Here is an 18,307-nt window from a genome sequence, read left to right as displayed (position 1 = left end):
TTAATAATGTATTGATATTGATTCATTAGTTCTGATAAATGTACCATAGTCGTGTAAAATGCTAGCCACAGTGGAAGCCAGGTGCAGGATATGCAGGCACTCTCTGTAGTGTATTTGCAACTTCTCTAAAATTTAAAACTATTCTGAAATGAAAAGTTTAGAAGAAAAATTAGAAAAAAACAAGTCCAAATCTAAAGTTTTATTTTTTTAAGATTTTACTTTTAGCAATCTCTACATCCAACATGGGACTCAAACTCACACCCCGGAGATCAAGAGTTGCATGCTCCACAGACTGAGCCAGATAGGCACCCCTAAATGATAGCCCTTTTTTTAAGTAGGCTCTACACTCTATGTGAGACATAAAATCACACAAATCTAAATTTTTAAAAAGTCTAGGATTCAGTAAATTTTATCTCAGATGAGTTAAGTTTATCCTTTCTTTCCAAATCTGAAAAAGGTATAAAGTTTTTCATCAAAGATTCTGTTTTCTGGAAGTTCCTCAAAAAAAACTGCAAATAGAATTACCTATAGATCAAGCAATCCCACTTCTGGGTGTATGACCAAAGAAAACAAAATCATTATCCCGAGGAGACATGTGCACTCCCATGTTCTTTGTAGCATTGTTTATAACAGCCAAGACATGGAAACAACTGGTGTCCATTGACAGATAAACAGATAAAGAAAATGTATATGTACTGTAAATATGTAAATGTAAAGTACAGATATAGATATACACACACATACACAGTGGAATATTGTTTTAGCCATGAAAAAAGAAGGAAGTCTTGCCATTTGTGACAACATGGATCAATCCTTGAGAGTTTTATATTAAGTGAAATAAGTCAGACACAGAAAGACAACTACTGTATGATCTCTCTTGTATGTGGAATCTAAAAAACCTGAACTCTGGGCTCCTGAGCAGCTCAGTCATTTAAGCATCTGACGTTTTATTTTAGCTCAGATCATGATCTCAGTGTCATGGGATAAATTCCTGCAGCAGGCTTCTCGCTCAGTGGGGATTCTGCTGGAAATTCTCTTTCCCTCTCTCTCTGATCCTCCCAGAGGATACTCCAGATATTATACTCACTCATTCAGCAAGTAATTATTAAGCACTCACTATTAGCAGGGGTTGTTGTAAGCCCTGGGGTATATAGCAATAAAATAAGGTCCCTGCCCTCATGGAAGGCATGGTTTCCTGTGCAATAGGATCTAAAAGGCTTTGAGATGTATAACAAAGATGCATCTACACATCAATGAATGCCAGCACATTTTGTTTCCTTCAATTCTTTCTCTAAGGGGAATCAGAGAAATGTACTTCCTGTTTTAACAAACAGGAAAAAAGCGGAGGCTTTTTTTTTTTTTTTTTTTTTTGACCACTCAGACACGTATTTAATGATTGTAGAAATCCAGAACCTCAGCTTCAAATCTTGAGATCACAAGTGAACTTCCCTCAGCCGGCTGGCTGGATGGGGCTGAGCATGCCCTGCCTTCCTCTCACCCACTGAGGCCACCTCAGCTGGCCCCTGTGCAGGGGTCTCCTCCCTATGCTAACTCCCCTGCCCTCTTTCTCTCATTTTACACACTATGTAGTTTCAATAAAGCATTTGTACCACTGGCTCTGGAGCTTGAAGGAAGACTGAGGAATGTGTAGTGATTCTGAGTAAGGTGTGGGCCATTGCAGCAGAGCTGCCAGGGGAGGGGGTTGAGGGGGGAGAGAAATAAGTCACTCCCGGGATGGGGACAGTCACTAGGGGCTGTCCTCTCCAGATGAGCCACTAAGGCTCAGTCAAACCCCACTCCCTGGCGATTCATGACAAGCTTTTGCTCTCCTGAGGGAGGGACAAGAAGCTTGCAGTTGGGAGTTTTCAGTGATTAAGCACCATGACGACCATTTCTCATTCCTTCATCTGGCTTTTGTGAAAAAAAGGCCAAGGAGGCCACAGAGCAAGAAAAGGCTTAGTCTGGCAGACAAGAGGATGGAGAGTCCTGCCCATCTGTGCTAGTCGTTTGTAAACGCACCACCTTTAAGCTCCATAGTGCTACTTCCCTTCATTGTGGAGGTGGTTATAGGTCTAGACCTAAACAATTCTAAACCTCCAGCTCTGTGAAAGTTGAGTTTTCAGGTTGCCTCTGTCACACCAGCTACCCACAGCTGTCACAGACAATATGGCTTTGACGGTCCACCTCCTTGTTTACTGGCAAGCGGGGAGTTAATGCTCTAAAAGTGAGGCAAGGAGCCCGGACCGTTTTGTGAGAGCCACATGAGCCGAGGCAGGACTCTACAGGAGCTGCCCAAGACCCTCACAGCTGGGAGAATTCTATTTGTGGGACACAAAGCTGCCTACCATCAGAGTCTACACTCCAGCTGAGACACTCCATTCCGGTGTGAGTTCTGTTCTCTCCAGACATTATTAAGAAAGCAAAATGATGGAAAGAGAGGCTACTGGAGTGGGAGTCCAGTTTTACTTCAAACTAGCTGGGAGATCGTAGGCAAGTCATGGGAGGCCTCCGTCTCCTTGTCTGCACGTGTTCTATTGGACTGGATGGACCTGAAGTCCCTTTCACGGCCTGAGATTTTAAATGGTCATTAAAATGTCTGAGGTCCTTAAGAAAATAGGTATACCCCCCGACCCCCCAATTTAGGCTAGATTTGCTGAGTATGGTGTTTGTTCCCTTAGTCCCCAATATCACACTGCCTCCTGATCTGCCCTGGCTATGCAGGGAGGAATGAAAGAAAGGGTTTGTGACATACAAAAGTATAAATGTAGTGACAGCTGACCTGACCGTTTAGTAGAAACAAGCCTTGCCTTTACACAGCTTTGTATAACTAGAAAAGGCTGTTTTTTTTCCTCTGCCTACCCCAAGCCTGTTCCTTTAGGCATGCAGGTGACTGTCCCACCTCCCCCTTCTCCTTATTCCACCAGGGAACCCTGACTACGGAACAGAGAAGTCCTACAAAGAGGAGATCTCAAGTACCAATCGGCAGCCATTTGATGATGGCAGGTAGGTCTGACGCTAAAAAGAGGTTGTGTCCAGCAGAACCCAATTCCATAGGAATCCAAGCTCCAAGGCTGGGAGGCAGCAGGTGTGGAGGACGAGCTCACTGCTGGGAATCAGTCTGCAGTACCCACTGCAGGATGTCGTGGCCGCTCAGCGCCCGGACTGCATTGTCGTAGACGGCATTCACACTGGTGCAGAGAGGCTGCCGCTGCAGCTCTGTCACCCGACAGGCCACCAGCCCGCCAGCCACACACAGCAGCAGCAACAGCAGCAGCTTCAGCACAGCCCAGGACCTGGTGTGTCTCCGGGGTGGTGGCTTGCGGGGGCGAGAGCCAGACTTGGATTTTGGGGCCTGATTCGTCTCCTTCTTGGGCTTCTTCTCCTGCTCCCGCTTGGCTGCTTTGAGGGCGTCATACTCCTTTCTTCGGCGCTCCTTCTCCTCTGCCTTCTCCCGCTTCCGCAGCTCTCGCTCCTGGGCCTCCTTAGCTCGCTGCTTGGCCTCCCGCTTCTTCTTGTTCTACTTCCAGCCGCCGCTGCCTCTCTCGCTCCTGGTCTGCCTGCACAGCCTTCATGTGCTGTAACACCTTGTTAGCACACTGCTTACACTGCTTCTCATCCAGGCAATCCCCAGCCACTTTGGCCAGGGCAGGGTCCAGGGGGTTATCCTTTAGGTCCAGCCACTTCAGGCTCTTGAGCTGAGCGAAGCTGACAGGCAGGGTCACCAGCCTGTTGTTGAGGAGATCCAGGTGCTGGAGGTTGACCAGACGTCCAAAGTCTGCCGGCAGTTGCTGCAGTTTATTCTTACTCAGGTCCAGCTTCACCAGGTGTGTGAGGCCACAAAATTCCGCCGGTAGACTTGTCAGTTTATTGCAGGACAGATCCAGAATGGTGGCCTTTGGGAGGGCAGCCAGTTCCTTGACCGGGACCTCGTTCAGCCTCCGCTTTTTCCGAAGCCCCCAGCAGGTGCTGCCCTCACCAGATGGGCGACGGGCGGCTGGCATTCGCCTGGCAGTCACCAGACTGGAGGGTGTTGGTGAGGCCGCCCGTGCAGTACCCACCGGAGACTTGGAAGACCTCCCTTGTGGGCTGGTACTGAGCAGCGTTGGGTATAAGAGCCGTCCCATCGACCCCAGCATGCCCTTTGACTCCAAACGTGGGGTCATCCCCAATATGGAAGGCCGGGTTATAGATGTGCCAGGCCTCTACTGTAGCGGCTGGGTGAAGCGGGGACCCACAGGGGTCATTGCCACTACCATGACCGACAGCTTCCTCACCGGCCAGATGCTACTGCAGGACCTGAAGGCCGGGCTGCTGCCACTGGGTCCCAGGCCTGGCTATGCGGCCATCGAGGCCCTGCTCAGCAGCCGAGGGGTCCAGCCTGTGTCTTTCTCGGACTGGGAGAAGCTGGATGCCGAGGAGGTGTCCCGGGGCAAGGGTGCTGGGAAGCCCAGAGAGAAGCTGCTGGATCCCCAGGAGATGCTGCGGCTGCTGGGGCGCTGAGCCTAGATCCTGGCCTGGCTGGCACGGAGAGAAGGCCTGCTGGGCCCGGGAGAGGGCCTGGGGCCAGTCAGCGGGACTCTGCACCACAGTTGTGTCACCTGCCCACCCTGCACCAGGTCCCAGCTGCCTCTTTTCCAGGGACCTCTGAGCACTTCCTCGAGGCAGAAGGTTGCCTTGCCAGAGATAACCTTAGGTATGGGTGGAGGGTGGAGGCGCTGGCTGACTGCAAGGTGGTGGAAGTGGGCAGCAAAATCTACGTGGACGATGGGCTTATTTCTCTGCAGGTGAAGCAGAAAGGTGCTGACTTCCTGGTGACGGAGGTGGAGAACGGTGGCTCCTTGGGGAGCAAGAAGGGTGTGAACCTCCCCGGGGCTGCTGTGGACCTGCCTGCTGTGTCAGAGAAGGACATCCAGGATCTGAAATTTGGGGTGGAGCAGGACGTAGATATGGTGTTTGCGTCTTTCATCCGCAAGGCGGCTGATGTCCATGAGGTCAGGAAGGTCCTGGGAGAGAAAGGGAAGAACATCAAGATAATCAGCAAAATTGAGAATCATGAGGGAGTTCGGAGGTTTGATGAGATCCTGGAAGCCAGCGATGGCATCATGGTTGCTCGAGGTGATCTAGGCATTGAGATTCCTGCAGAGAAGGTCTTCCTTGCTCAGAAGATGATGATCGGGCGGTGCAACCGAGCGGGCAAGCCTGTCATCTGTGCGACACAGATGCTGGAGAGCATGATCAAGAAGCCTCGTCCCCCCCGGGCTGAGGGCAGTGATGTGGCCAATGCAGTGCTGGATGGAGCTGACTGCATCATGCTGTCTGGAGAGACCGCCAAAGGGGATTACCCCCTGGAGGCTGTTCGCATGCAGCACCTGATAGCTCGTGAGGCTGAGGCAGCCATGTTCCACCGCAAGCTGTTTGAAGAACTTGTGCGAGGCTCAAGCCACTCCACAGACCTCATGGAAGCCATGGCCATGGGCAGCGTGGAGGCTTCTTATAAGTGTTGAGCAGCAGCTCTGATAGTTCTGACGGAGTCTGGCAGGTCCGCTCACCAGGTGGCTAGATACCGCCCCCGCGCCCCCATCATCGCTGTGACCCGGAACCACCAGACTGCTCGCCAGGCCCACCTGTACCGCGGCATCTTCCCTGTGGTGTGTAAGGACCCAGTGCAGGAGGCCTGGGCTGAGGACGTGGACCTCCGGGTGAACTTGGCCATGAATGTTGGCAAGGCCCGAGGCTTCTTCAAGAAGGGAGATGTGGTCATTGTGCTGACCGGGTGGCGCCCTGGCTCCGGCTTCACCAATACCATGCGTGTGGTGCCTGTGCCGCGACGGGCCCCAGAGCCCCTCCTCCAGCCCCTGTCCCACCCCCTTCCCCAACCCATCCATTAGGCCAGCAATGCTTGTAGTGCTCACTCGGGGGTTGTCATGTGGCACTGGTGGGCTGGGATGCCAGGGAAGATGAATGCCTCTGTAAAACATGACTTTTTTAGGACCCTGTTCAGTGCAGGTGGCCCAGAGCTGGGCTGCACATCAGGTGACCTCACCCCAGCAATGGACGAGGGAAGGGTGCAGGACTGGAAGCCCCAGAACAGCTCCTGCTTCTCCTCCTCTGTGTACTCCATTCGGTTCCTATAGAAAATGGATACGCAGAGAACTCCCAACCCTGGCCTGGCCGGGTCTAGAGACCACCGGCAAGTATCGCAGCCCAGGGCAGTGGTTCCAGTTACACTGGCTCAGGCCCTTACTTGCTTCTCCACCCCCCTGTCTCCCCCACTCCCACCTGCCCTTCTGTTCCTAGGCTCAGCTGTTGCTGCAGGCAAACACTCCACCCTTCATTTCCCCCACTCCTGCAGCTGCCTCCAGGCCTGTTGCTATAGAGCCTACCTGTGTGTCAATAAACAACAGTTGAAGCAAAAAAAAAAAAAAAAAAAAAGATACCTCTTACCTCTGTCTTCTGTTCTCTCTCTCTCTCTCTCAACCTCTTAACCTCTTAGTATCAAATAAATAAATAATTTTTTAAAGATAAATAAATAATTAAAAACTGAACTAGAAATAGAAGTCAGATTTATGTTTACAAGAAGCAGGGGTGGGGATGGAATTGGGTGAAGATGGTCAAATCACATAAACTTTTAGTTGTAAGGTAAGTGAGCTCTGAAGATATAATATACAACATGATGACTCTAGTTAACAATACTGCATCATATATTTGAAACTTGGTAAGAGAGTACATCTTCAAAGTTCTCATCATAAGAGAAAAATAATTATAACTATGTGAGGGGAGAGAGATTAACACAATGTATTATAATCATTTGCTCTTACACATCTATCAAATCAAATACATACACTCACACGAACTTACACAATGTCATATGTCAATTATATCTCAATAAAACTAGAAGAAAAAACAAAGGAAACAAGACTCTGGTTTCTGCCAGCTTCAATTTTCCTGCTATTTATCCTTTTACTCAGTATTTTCCAGCTTGAGTTCAGTCCCCTTCAGGAACCCTTTTGGACAATTCCAATCATCACCAACCTCTCCCTGTCCTCTGCAATCTGCTCTGATGGTGACCAACATCTCTTCCATGTTCCATGTTCAACGTCATCGTGTTGCTAGCTTGACCTCACCTGTGGCAGAAGTATTTATACCATCGAAATTGGCAAACACTACAAATGAGGGTTTTTATTTTCCAGAGAGCTAGCTTACCACAACTTATAGTCTATGCCACTCAATTTAGCATATACTATATTCTCTTTGCATTCCACATTGATATTTCAAGTCACTGCTTCTAAGATAGGTAACATGAGGTCCTCAAGAGTCAAACTGCACAGTTCAATATATTCCACTTGCCATACTGCCAAAATGAGAGTTTTTGTTCAACAACTGCCTGCATACCGAGAGGTCCAAAGCCCGGATCCCTGACCACATGGTATCACAGGAGCTCGGTAGCATCCATTCTCAGCTCTTGACATCTCTGGGGCTCTGTTCACCCATCTGAAAAGTAGTACAATTGAAGGGGATGGGTTGGACATTCTTGAATTCTCCTGGATTGGTGAGTGACAAGGACCAGCTCTTATGGCACCTTCATTCCAGGGCATTGCATGGTGACTCAAGGGATGTTAATAGTTCCATGATAAAGTACATTTGGGACTTGCAGATCCAACCAAGTTTAATGGATCTCTCCAACTGTAGGACTTCTCAGTCTTTAATCTGCTTGACACATTGGAACATTTAGAAATGGAAAGGCAGACAGAGGCTAAAAACCCATGTGGGTGTCAGATTTCAGGAAATGGCACTCTTAGTTAATTTCAGGGCACACCAGGGAAGATGCAATCATCAAATTTAGATCTTAAATTGCACAGCCATCTCCTCTGTCCCCTATTCATTCTCTCCTTAGCCTTGGGATTGAAATAAAGAATTCAGGAGAAGGGGTGGGGGGGCTGTGGGCAGGAGGTGGGCAGGCTGGGTCTTCTGGCATTTGGACTAATTTTCAAATGGCTGTAGGGCCGAGACAGAGTCCACAGAAGCAATTTGTTCTTATCAGTGCCGATGGCAAATATTTATGTTGCTCTTTTCTGTGACATTGCCTTGTTTGCCTTCACAATCCTTCACAAATTGAGGAGAGTGCTGTTCTTCATATGGACATAACTATCAGATCTCTGGTTGCCACCAGTACTAGGAACAGCTCAACCAACTATTGCTTTCTCTTTCAGCAATCAATCCTCTTTTCTCACTCTGAATTTTAGACCTGCTTAAATATTTTCCAAATATTTGGCTTTGTCGGTGACTGGCTGAGCTGAAAAATAATAATGATGGCTTATATTTTTATTGAAAATGCTCTTATCTTTTGACAATTGTTTTCACAACTGCTATCTCATTTTGCCATCTCAAAAACTTGTAAGATAGAACATTCTCATGTTACAGAGGGGAAAGAAATGCAACCAGAGCATTCAAGATGCCTATGGCTCGCCAGAGCAGAGCGGCAAGTGAAGCATGGCTCTTGGCCTCATAGGGACACTGGAAGGACCTGGGGAGGTTTCCAAAGTGCTGGTGCTTGAGATCGTCCTCCAGAGATCCTGGTTTAAGTGATGGGGGTATAACCTGGGCCTTGGGATATTTTAATATTCTTCAAGTTATTCTTCTTTTTTAAAAAAAAGATTTTCTGGGCAGCCCCGGTGGCATAGCGTTTAGCGCCGCATTCAGCTCGGGGCGTAATCCTGGAGACCTGGGATCGAGTCCCACGTCGGGTTCCCTGCGTGGGGCCTGTTTCTCCCTCTGCCTGTGTCTCTGCCTCTCTCTCTCTCTCTCTCTCTGTGTGTGTGTGTGTGTGTGTGTGTGTGTGTCTATGAATAAATAAATAAACAATCTTTAAAAAAAAGAAAAAGATTTTCTTTATTCATTTGACAGGGCACAAGTAGGAGGAGCTGCAGGTAGAGAAAGAAGTAGAAGCAGGGCTCCCCCACTGAGCAGGGAGCCCAAAGTGGGGCTCCATCCCTGGACCCTGGGATCATGACCTGAGCCAAAGGCAGACGCTTAACTGACTAAGCCACCCAGGCATCCCCTCTTCAAGTGATTCTAATGTGCAATTCTGACTTTCAAACTCAGGTTACTTTCTGTGAAACAGCCCTGTCCTATTTACATATTTTTCCCAGCTTCTCTTTCTATCCTAATTTTGATAAGAATATGTGAAATGTGATATTTTTATCTAAAATATTCTCCCTCTGAGGCCCCTCAGTGGCTCAGTCAGTTAAGTGCCTTCAGCTCAGGTCATAATCCCAGGGTCCTGGGACTGAGCCCCATACTGGGTTCTCTGCTCAGCAGAGAGTCTGCTTCTCCCTCTCCCTCTGTCCCACCCACGCCCCCACCACTTGTGCTCTCTCTCAAATAAATAAATAAAATTTTAAGCTGTAAAATAAAAATTAAATTAAATTAAATATTCTCCTTCCAACCAAAAGTCCCAACCACCCACAGACAGCACTCTGAAGACTTTATCAAAGCAGCAAAAAAGGGGTGAATTCACACTACCAACCTAGAGTCTCCTAAGTGAGATGACATTTATAGACAAATGACTATAAATATTCTTGACCCAGGGATCCCACTGCTAGATCTATCCTATAGAAATATTTCTGCAAATATACAAAAATAAATGTATAAGGATGTTTGAACAACTAGCAGTAATAGGCAAACAATGGTAACAACCTAATGTATCTGTGAATAAGAGAACAGTGAGATCATGGGACAAGCATAGTAGAGAATATCATGTTATTGTTAAAAATAATGGAATATATTTTTGTAAGCTGACAAAAAATGTTTTTGATATTTGGGAAAAGGAAGTTGCAGAAAAATAATACAGAACAATCCAAAATTTGTTTAAAACAAGCCCCACTATGTGCTTACATCTGGATTTCTATGCAGAAAAAAAAAATGAAAATACATACACTCAACTTCTAGAGGTAGTAGCTCCAAGCATTAAAGATAGGAGAGAGTAGAGGGCACAGAAAACTTTCACTTTTCTGTATTATTTGAATTGTTGCAATACAAAAGTATCACATGTGTATTTTTTTCTAAACTTTATTTCTGTAACAACAAAAAATAGCTCTGATCATTGTAAAATGGCAAATCCCATATGAGAAGAGATCATATTCACCAGGAAGATAGGGGCTGGCATTAGAGAGGGGCAGCTCTTTTTCAGGGCAAGCATGGCTTTGAACTACAGCAGTGGAAGAGCAGGCAGCCCAAGTGCAGAGGCTGAGGGGTATTCCCCACCTGGGAGCTCCCCTGGAGAGGAGTAAAGGGAGTGTGGCCAGCAGTCCTGGGGGCAGCGGTAAGGAGGCTCAGGTCAAGAGTGAAGCTTTGGTCCCCGGCCAAAGACCGTCCAGGTAGGATTTATAAAGCCAGTGTTTTGAGTGCAGGAATGATGCGATCAGAGCTCTGATTCCAGAGCTTCTTCTGGCAAGAGCATGTAAGGATAGATTCCTGGAACAGAAGTAGAGAAGGAGGGCCTGCTACCAGCTGAGATTAGCTGTACCAAGCAATGGCAATGCAGGCCACAGGGGTGCCCAGGGCAGAGCTCATTCCTGGAGTGGCCTCAGACCCCCAGGCTGTAAAGGGCAACAAAGGCACACGAGAAAGGAGTAGGGGTGCCACCATCGAAGCCCAGGAGCCAGATCACCAGTGGCAGCACAGAAAGAGGGTTGGGGTAGGAGGCGGCAGGCGGAGGCTGTTGTGTCCCAGGTAACTGCCAGCCAACTGGCTGCACAGCAGGCAATTCGGATCCTATTTCAGAGCACTACAAATCAAGGAGAGATTTGAATCTCCTGAAAACATTTCCAGCCTTTGAGCCAGACCAAAACCACATTATAAAAAAAAAGAGAGAAAAAAAGGAAAAAAATTCACCTAATCCATACTTCCCTTTTCCAGGCATATTCTCTTTTCCTCTTTCTATCTGGAGCTCAACAAAAAAATAATCAAACCCAATGTCCTGTTATTAGAACCTGCCACCTCTGAGAGAAAAGAAAATACCCAGGCCCACAGAACATTGGCTAAGTCCCCAAGATGAGTGGGGGGAAATGATGCCTCCTGTGATTTTTAGGTGGGGGGGGGGGGGGGTACTGGTGAGCAGAGAGGCAAGAAGAGTCAGGAAGAGAGGGGATGAGGCCACACGGATCCCTTCCCTGTAGAGCTGGCGCCTGGTGATCTTGTGGGGAGGGGCCTCACCTGAGCTCCCCTTACCCACCCAGAGAGTGAGAAACCTCTTTTCACTCCTGTTCTGGAAGAGGCTTGTGGCCAAGGACTTCATCTGCAGCCCAGGGTCCCTGCCTGCCCAGGGGCCCAGGACAGGTGGCCACACTCGGGCCTTAGCACCTAGCTGGACTGCCCTGCCTAGGCTGCGAACATGAACTGCTCAGCATGTGCATCTAACATCCACACAAAAATGATGCACTGCAAAGGAGCTTCCTGGCCTTGGCTTTTTTTAAAAAAAATTGAGTAATCTCAACAGTTTGAACTATCTCCTACACAATCTCTTTCTTCTCATTCTACAAAGAATAGATAACATGTGTTGAAAGGCAAGGTTCAGGGATGGACTGAGAGATTTTGAAGGGAAATGCTATGTCTCACTGAAGCTTGTATTTCTTGAGAGAAGGGGACATGGAAGTTATCTATGAACTCTGAGTCTTAGGGACGACTCCAAGGAGACTAAACCATAGCTCTGGTTCCAAAGTGAGGTGTTGCTTTATTAAGAATTGCTGGGGTGCCCGGGTGGTGCAGTGGGTCAAGCGTCTGACTTGAGGTTTGGGCTCAGGTCCTGATCTCAGGGCTCTTGATCTTGACTCATGAGATTGAGCCCCAAGTAGGGCTCAACGCTCAGGAGGATTCTGCTTGAGATTCTCTCTTTCCTTCTCCCTCTGGCCCTCTCTCCCACTCTCTCAAACAAATAAATCATAAATAAATAAATAAATAAATAAATAAATAAATAAATAAATAGAGTTGCTGAAAGTTCCTTTTAAAAAAGAGTATTTCCATTTTAATTCATTTTCCTATCATTTATGTTTTTGGACAGTCTCACTTAAATGAGGTGTATCTGAACGAATTATTCACTCTGTAGAATTTGACTACAGAATCTCTGTTCCCTTCCATGTTTTAAAACAGAATTATCAGTACAAATTTAGGGGCATCAAAATAGTAGATAAATTAGACAGAAAAGCTTGACAAAACCAACTCTTTCTGATTCTAATTTCAAAAGTGGAAAAACACACTAAAATCTGACAGTCTTAACAGAAAATGAGTTAGGATCTATAGGCAGGAAACTAGACTGTTTTCTATATAAAAAATGAAAAGGTTTTATACTAGATAACAACACTATAAATCAAGATTTAAACTACAAAAAGAGAAAAATATTTGCAATGTGCAACACATCTAACAGTTAAGCCTCCCTGTGCATAGAGGTCTTTAAGTTACTTTTAAAAAGGAGAGGCAACAGAGAATGTGGTCAAAGAAGATGGCTGGAACACTCACATACTTGTGAGTGCACAAGTACTCTAGGAGCTTAGGATGACAAAGAACAGATATTAAAACAAAACAGTACAAACAAAAACAAAAAAAACAAAAAAACCTGCTACATTTGAGCCTGCCAGACTGACAATGGTGGATTGGATCGAGCATACCCATATAACCAATTGGGGGAAGTAGGTATTTGTCTTCATTTTTATTAGGGTGATACATTGGTCAAGTTTTGACCTGGCACACTTTGATCCAGCACACTCTGCCTCTGGAAATATATATAACAAGACCCTGAATTCACATTTAACATTTGCAAAAGGGAATCTATGGTCTCTGTACAAGGAAGAAAGAGAAAGAAAAGGAGATTCTTGAATTCCTGGTGATTCTTGCCCTCCACTTGGCCTCTCCCACAGCAGGCACATGCCAGGAGGGTGGCAGGACCTGCTCTTTCTTCCACTATCCTCATCACCTCAAAAGGCCTCAAATGGGTAAGAACATCTCCCTGTGCTGGGCGGAGGCCCCATGTTTAATGGGAAATGTATTGCTCATCTTTCACACAATACATGACCTCAACCTGAACACAAGCCAGCTCTTTCACCAGGTCTGAGCACCTGGTGAACAACCTGGTGAATGACCATCTGATGACTGGTTATAAACCTGGTGAATAACCTGGTAAATCACCACCTCACTGGATGCAGGAGAACAAATCAGGTGCCAACTAATTGTTTTAGTGGTGATTTTAACTCCCTGAAAAATTTACAAAGTTTATCTTACATTGCCTTTTCTGAAACCCCACAAGGCATGTGACTCCACTGAATAAGGATGTCTATATGGTGGAAACTGACAGTAGTGAAAATCTGAAAGTAGCCCACAGGTCCATCAACAGACATTTGGAAAACATCATGAGACATCCATTCAATGGGAGATTCTACAGAAATAGATGATGCCAAGTCATATGAATTGATATGAAAATACCAAATGCATTGAGAGATAAAAATGTTACATAAAAGTGGACACAATATAACTCACTTACATAAAGTTTAATATGTTTTGAAAATAAGTACATGAAACTGATCATTTGTTATGTGTGTTGCACATGAGTAGACAGAGACTCAAAGGATTTTTACCAAAATGATAACTGTGTTATCTCTGCAGAGTGGGATTCAGAGTACATTTTACATTTGGGGTTTTATTTAATTTTTTACTTTTCTTGATCATTTGAATTTTTAATAATAAGCATGTATATATTTTTAATCTAAAAAAAAAACAGAATGCTATATATGTCCATTTTCAAAAGAAAATGGTAAATGATACCAATACTAGTAGGAGAACCCTCAAAAGGAGCTTCCCAGGGTTTTGCCTGCTAGAGGATGAGGTGCCACATCAAGCAATAACCATAGGTAATACCTACAAATGAACCAGATGTACCAAAGAGAAACTCTTTTTGTTCCAAGATGCCCTAGCATTGAGTATTTTATTTTATTATCTTCCTAATTCTTTTCATGAGAAATACTGACAATCTAATGTTTTTTAAAGATTCCATTTATTATTCATGAAAGACACACAGAGAGAAAGGGAGGCAGAGACACAGGCAGAGGGAGAAGCAGGCTCCATGCAGGGAGCCCGAAGTGGGACTCCAGGATCTCGCCCTGAGCTGAAGGCAGACGCTCAACTGCTGAGCCACCCAGGCATCCCTGCTGACTTCAACAAATACATCTTGATTGCCCAGCACACTGCTAGGAATTAAAGATGTGGAGATGAGCAAAATGCGCTTCCCTGAAATCCTCAAGAAACATTTTGGGGAGATAAGCACACACACAAATAGTATCACTGATAATAATCTACTCTAAGGAGAGAGGCAATTAATGTTAACTGGAGGACTAGAGTAAGGCTACCTGGACAAGATGGCATCTGAGCTAGGTTTGCAATGAACAGAGGTGAGGTCAATAAAGCAGAAAGACAAGCATTCCAGAAAAAGGGAACTGCACGGGCCAAGGCAGGATACACATGTGCGTTTTATATTTGATGAACAGAACAGAGAACAGAGGGAGAGGGGCATCAATCATCCAGGTTGGAAGGAGATGTAGGAACCAGAATCCTGATACACAGTTTGAGCTTACATAGAATATAAAGGTCTCTAACAAGAAGCTGACATAATCAGGTTTGTTCAGCTTGAGACAAGGATGAAAAATCCCATTAGTGAGATCACCCCTGGCCCACAGGGCCATAGGCATGTCTCTCTGTTCCAGCACCCTACCTTTGAGATTGTAAGTGGTCAGCATATACATATTGGTTGAATGTGAAAAATCACCTAGATTCGTAGAAGTTTCCACTGACGTGAAGGCATTGGTAAAAATGAGAAACCAGGTGAACCAGTAGAGCTAATGTCCCCCTAGCAGAGGTGCAGGGGCATATCTTATCCCTGAGATGGATTTCAGCATCTTGTTGGGCTCAGCAGTCCCTACTGTGGATACAATCGAATCTGAACATGCCTTTTCTGCTTCCACCCCATCTGCTCTTCTGCATCACCTTTCTCATCGAAGTCCTGCTGTAATCTAAGTTCCTTTAAAAAGAAAACAGAATTCTTAAGCATCTGTCACCACAGCTCCTTGTGGTGAAAAATGGAAGGAGTGGCTTCTTTGAAAGAAAAATGACAAGACGGAGTATTGGGTGACCCCAAGGTGTTGGCATGTGGGAGATGAACTGATTCGCCGAGATAGATGGAAAACCCTGTCTGCGTTTCCAACACTTTTTATAGTGACTTTTAATCGCTGTTTACGCTTTCAGGATGTTGGGCTTGGCATGCAAACCAGTCCCCTTGCAGACCATATAGAGGTGGAGGCGCTGGGCCACCATGAGTAAACACAGCCACAATGGAATTCCACCAGACTCACAGCAAGGCTTTCATCTGCTTTTGGGAGTGACAAGTAGGGCTGACTTCCTCAGGCTTGGAGTGGAAGCACAACTACAAAGCTAAGGATCTCTGGGCTTGTTTGTAGGACTTAACCTAGGAAACTGATACCCTCTGAAAGTGCCCCTTCATTCCAATGTCACTTTAGATAGGGCAGGTAAAAGGATTACTCTGGTGTCACTGGACCCCACCCATTGTCTGCACAAGCCCACACTGAATGGGTAACTTAACCCCCAAAGAGATAACCAACTGCTGTGTGTGTACTCACATTTACAACTGGCAATTCCCATGAAGCAGAGAGGTTGTTTTCCGGGGCCTTTTGCTTCACTGACATGTCAGTAGCAGAATCTGAGAGCGTTCTAGACCGAAGGCATGGCACTGTAGAAGAGCCTGCTCCCGATGCCCTTATACTAAACCAGATCCACCAGGAGTACCTGCATGGAGGGCCCCACATGGAAGGCAATGTTCACATCACTCAGATTTCTGCTTTAAATTGTGAATTTGACCTAAAATTTTCAATATATTTCTTTTAAAGACAAACATATTAGAAACCTCAAAGAAGAGAGAAAGGAATTTCGAGGTTGATGTTCTCCTGGGAAAGAATGAAAAAAACAATGTCTGACCCATGTCCTTGTCTGCTTAGGACTTCGGGGCCTCAGTCATCTACCCCCTATCCACCCCACTACCCCAGCCAGCCTGCCCAGATTTACCCCACCAACTGAACCACGTGCAGCCAGTCTAGATTCACCCCCATAACCTCCCGCCCACCCAGGTTCACCCCTACTTCCTCCCGCCTGCCCAGGTTTATCCCCACCTCCTCCCACCAGCTGAATAGCCCAAAAGAATGAAGCCCTCTGACTCTTGGAAGAGCTAGGCCAAGTTGCCCTTTATTAATAGAAATATCATACAAAATAAATAACATTTATTATGTCTCTGAAATAGAGACATAGAAAAAAGGAAACAAAATGTATTCATAATCGCACCGTCCAGATAGCCCTTTCTGACAATTTAAAAAAATTTTAAGTAACATACTATATGCACATGATGCAAAACTCAGATGTTACAGAAGGCAAATTAATTTTAAATAAGATCAACCTTCACCCCGATGGTAACCATTGCTAACTTTGCCTCAGGCTTCCTTCCAGACCAGGAAAAGAAATGCATAAAGCAGCAAAATATACATAGCCCTTTAAATGACTTATAAAATAAGAATTATAATAATAAATAAAATTAAGAATAATTTTTTAAAAGTATAACATCCTATTATCCTATATCTACCTCTTTTCATTTAATTATATATCTTGGAGGGTTTGTCACCCACTGTATATGAATCTACCTCACTCTTTTTTAATGGCTCACTTTATGGATGCAGGATAACTGACCTCTCCAAACTCTCAGGAGACTTAAAAGAACCACACAAATTGTAGGCAAGAGACACAGCCCCTCCAAGCCTCAGTTGCTTCATCTTTGAGATGAGAAAAACAATGGTAAACAACTGGATACATGGGCAGCACCTAAAAGAGTATCTAATACATCGTAAGGCACTATTGTCATTATTTTTGTTAGTACTGGTATCAGTATTAGCTATGAGTATCAGTGTGATTTGTTATTAGAAACCTTTTGGATCAATATGAGCCATTATTGTCATTGTACTTTCCAGTTGGAAATTTTTTAGGCAAGTCTCAATGACATCACTATTAAAAGTAGACCGGGAAGAGAACTGCCATATATTTTTGAGCCTCGCCCTTCAGAAACACGCAGCAAAACCAAAAGGTCTGTGGCCCATGGTAGTGACAGAGTTACCATCACTAGAAGATTCCCCCAAGGAAGCCACAGCTTGAATACTGCTCTATGAAACAGCAGACAATTATATCAGAGACAAGTTACCAGGGAGAAATACAGAAGAATACCGTAGCCAATTGACAATGCAAGGAAAATTGTGGTGGGCAGAATGTAATTACCTGCACTGGAATTCCGCCAGGGTATCTATTTGCCCAGCAGAAGGAAATGAGACCAGATGTTTGGAAAAAGCGTTGAGTTTGGGCCAACGTTTCCCAAGATAATCTTTCCATCAGTAGTAAGATCTTTATATCCAGGCATGAAGGAGAAGCAGAGAAGGTTAGAGCTTAAAAGAACAAAAAAGAAGAGAGAGAGAGAGAGAGAGAGAGAGAGAGAGAGAGAGAGAGAGGTTAGTCTCTTTTTCTACAAAGGAGAGATTAGCTGACTCCCCAAGTAACAAAGCCAGCTCATGGAAAAATGAGGGTTAACTGAAAAGTCTCTTCACACCCAAACCAGGGTTTATTCTGTAACATTCTATTGCCTTATTTGTACAGAGCCTTAGGATAGCCATTAGTACTCAGAAATAAGACACAACATGTGTGACTTGAGGAATGATCAACAGTTTTCAAAGTAACACTGGTAACCAATACCATAAATGCTTAGGACATTTTGTGGTTCTTATAGGGGAGGCCTAGAACCTCGTCATTTAGCCTGCTCCTAGGGGTCCTTTCCTGGGGAGGCTAAATGCGGGGGCTCTAGGCTCCTTCTTTCGCTGCCCCTCACTTCAACCTCAGCAATATTGCCTCCGCAGCATTTAATGTGTTGGATGGTTTTACATACAATGTATTGATACAAGGTTCCAGTGCTGAAACAAAAAATTTTAATGTCATTGTTTTTGGCCTAAGAGCACAATACTATATATTTTTAAAATTTCATTTGGAGATCTGGATGATCAAAGAAATGCCACAGATATTAGGTAAGTAGAGCTTTGAGAGAGTGGCTTTTCCCCTACATCATGTTTTTTCATTATCATAATGACCCAGCATTTCCAAACTGCCATTTGCTGGGAATCCACATGATTTACTTACAGCCAACCAATAAAGAGAGAGAAGACAGAAG

At 45.3% G+C, this 18,307-nt stretch overlaps 3 protein-coding genes across 3 annotated transcripts; 2 read left to right on the top strand and 1 right to left on the bottom strand.

Moving 5' to 3' along the window:
* Positions 1-2,449: 2,449 nt before the first annotated feature.
* On the bottom strand, positions 2,450-3,935 carry LOC121477877 (leucine-rich repeat-containing protein 59-like; the record flags this gene model as incomplete). Its single annotated transcript, XM_041732403.1, is given in 2 exon segments — positions 2,450-3,515; positions 3,517-3,935. Coding segments are annotated over 2 exon segments (834 nt in total), but the record flags the coding sequence as incomplete, so codon positions are not given.
* Position 3,936: 1 nt separating this feature from the next.
* Positions 3,937-4,695, top strand: LOC121477876 (NADPH:adrenodoxin oxidoreductase, mitochondrial-like; the record flags this gene model as incomplete). The annotated part of the gene is made up of 1 exon (XM_041732401.1): positions 3,937-4,695. A coding segment is annotated over one exon (564 nt), but the record flags the coding sequence as incomplete, so codon positions are not given.
* Positions 4,696-4,706: 11 nt separating this feature from the next.
* Positions 4,707-6,432, top strand: LOC121477875 (pyruvate kinase PKM-like; the record flags this gene model as incomplete). Its single annotated transcript, XM_041732400.1, is given in 1 exon segment — positions 4,707-6,432. A coding segment is annotated over 1 exon segment (1,182 nt), but the record flags the coding sequence as incomplete, so codon positions are not given.
* Between the last annotated feature and the right edge of the window lie 11,875 nt (positions 6,433-18,307).

The sequence above is a fragment of the Vulpes lagopus genome, chromosome 18, assembly GCF_018345385.1.
Source record: "Vulpes lagopus strain Blue_001 chromosome 18, ASM1834538v1, whole genome shotgun sequence".
NCBI classification, from domain to species: Eukaryota; Metazoa; Chordata; class Mammalia; order Carnivora; family Canidae; genus Vulpes; species Vulpes lagopus.
This window is presented reverse-complemented; position numbering and strand designations above follow the sequence as displayed.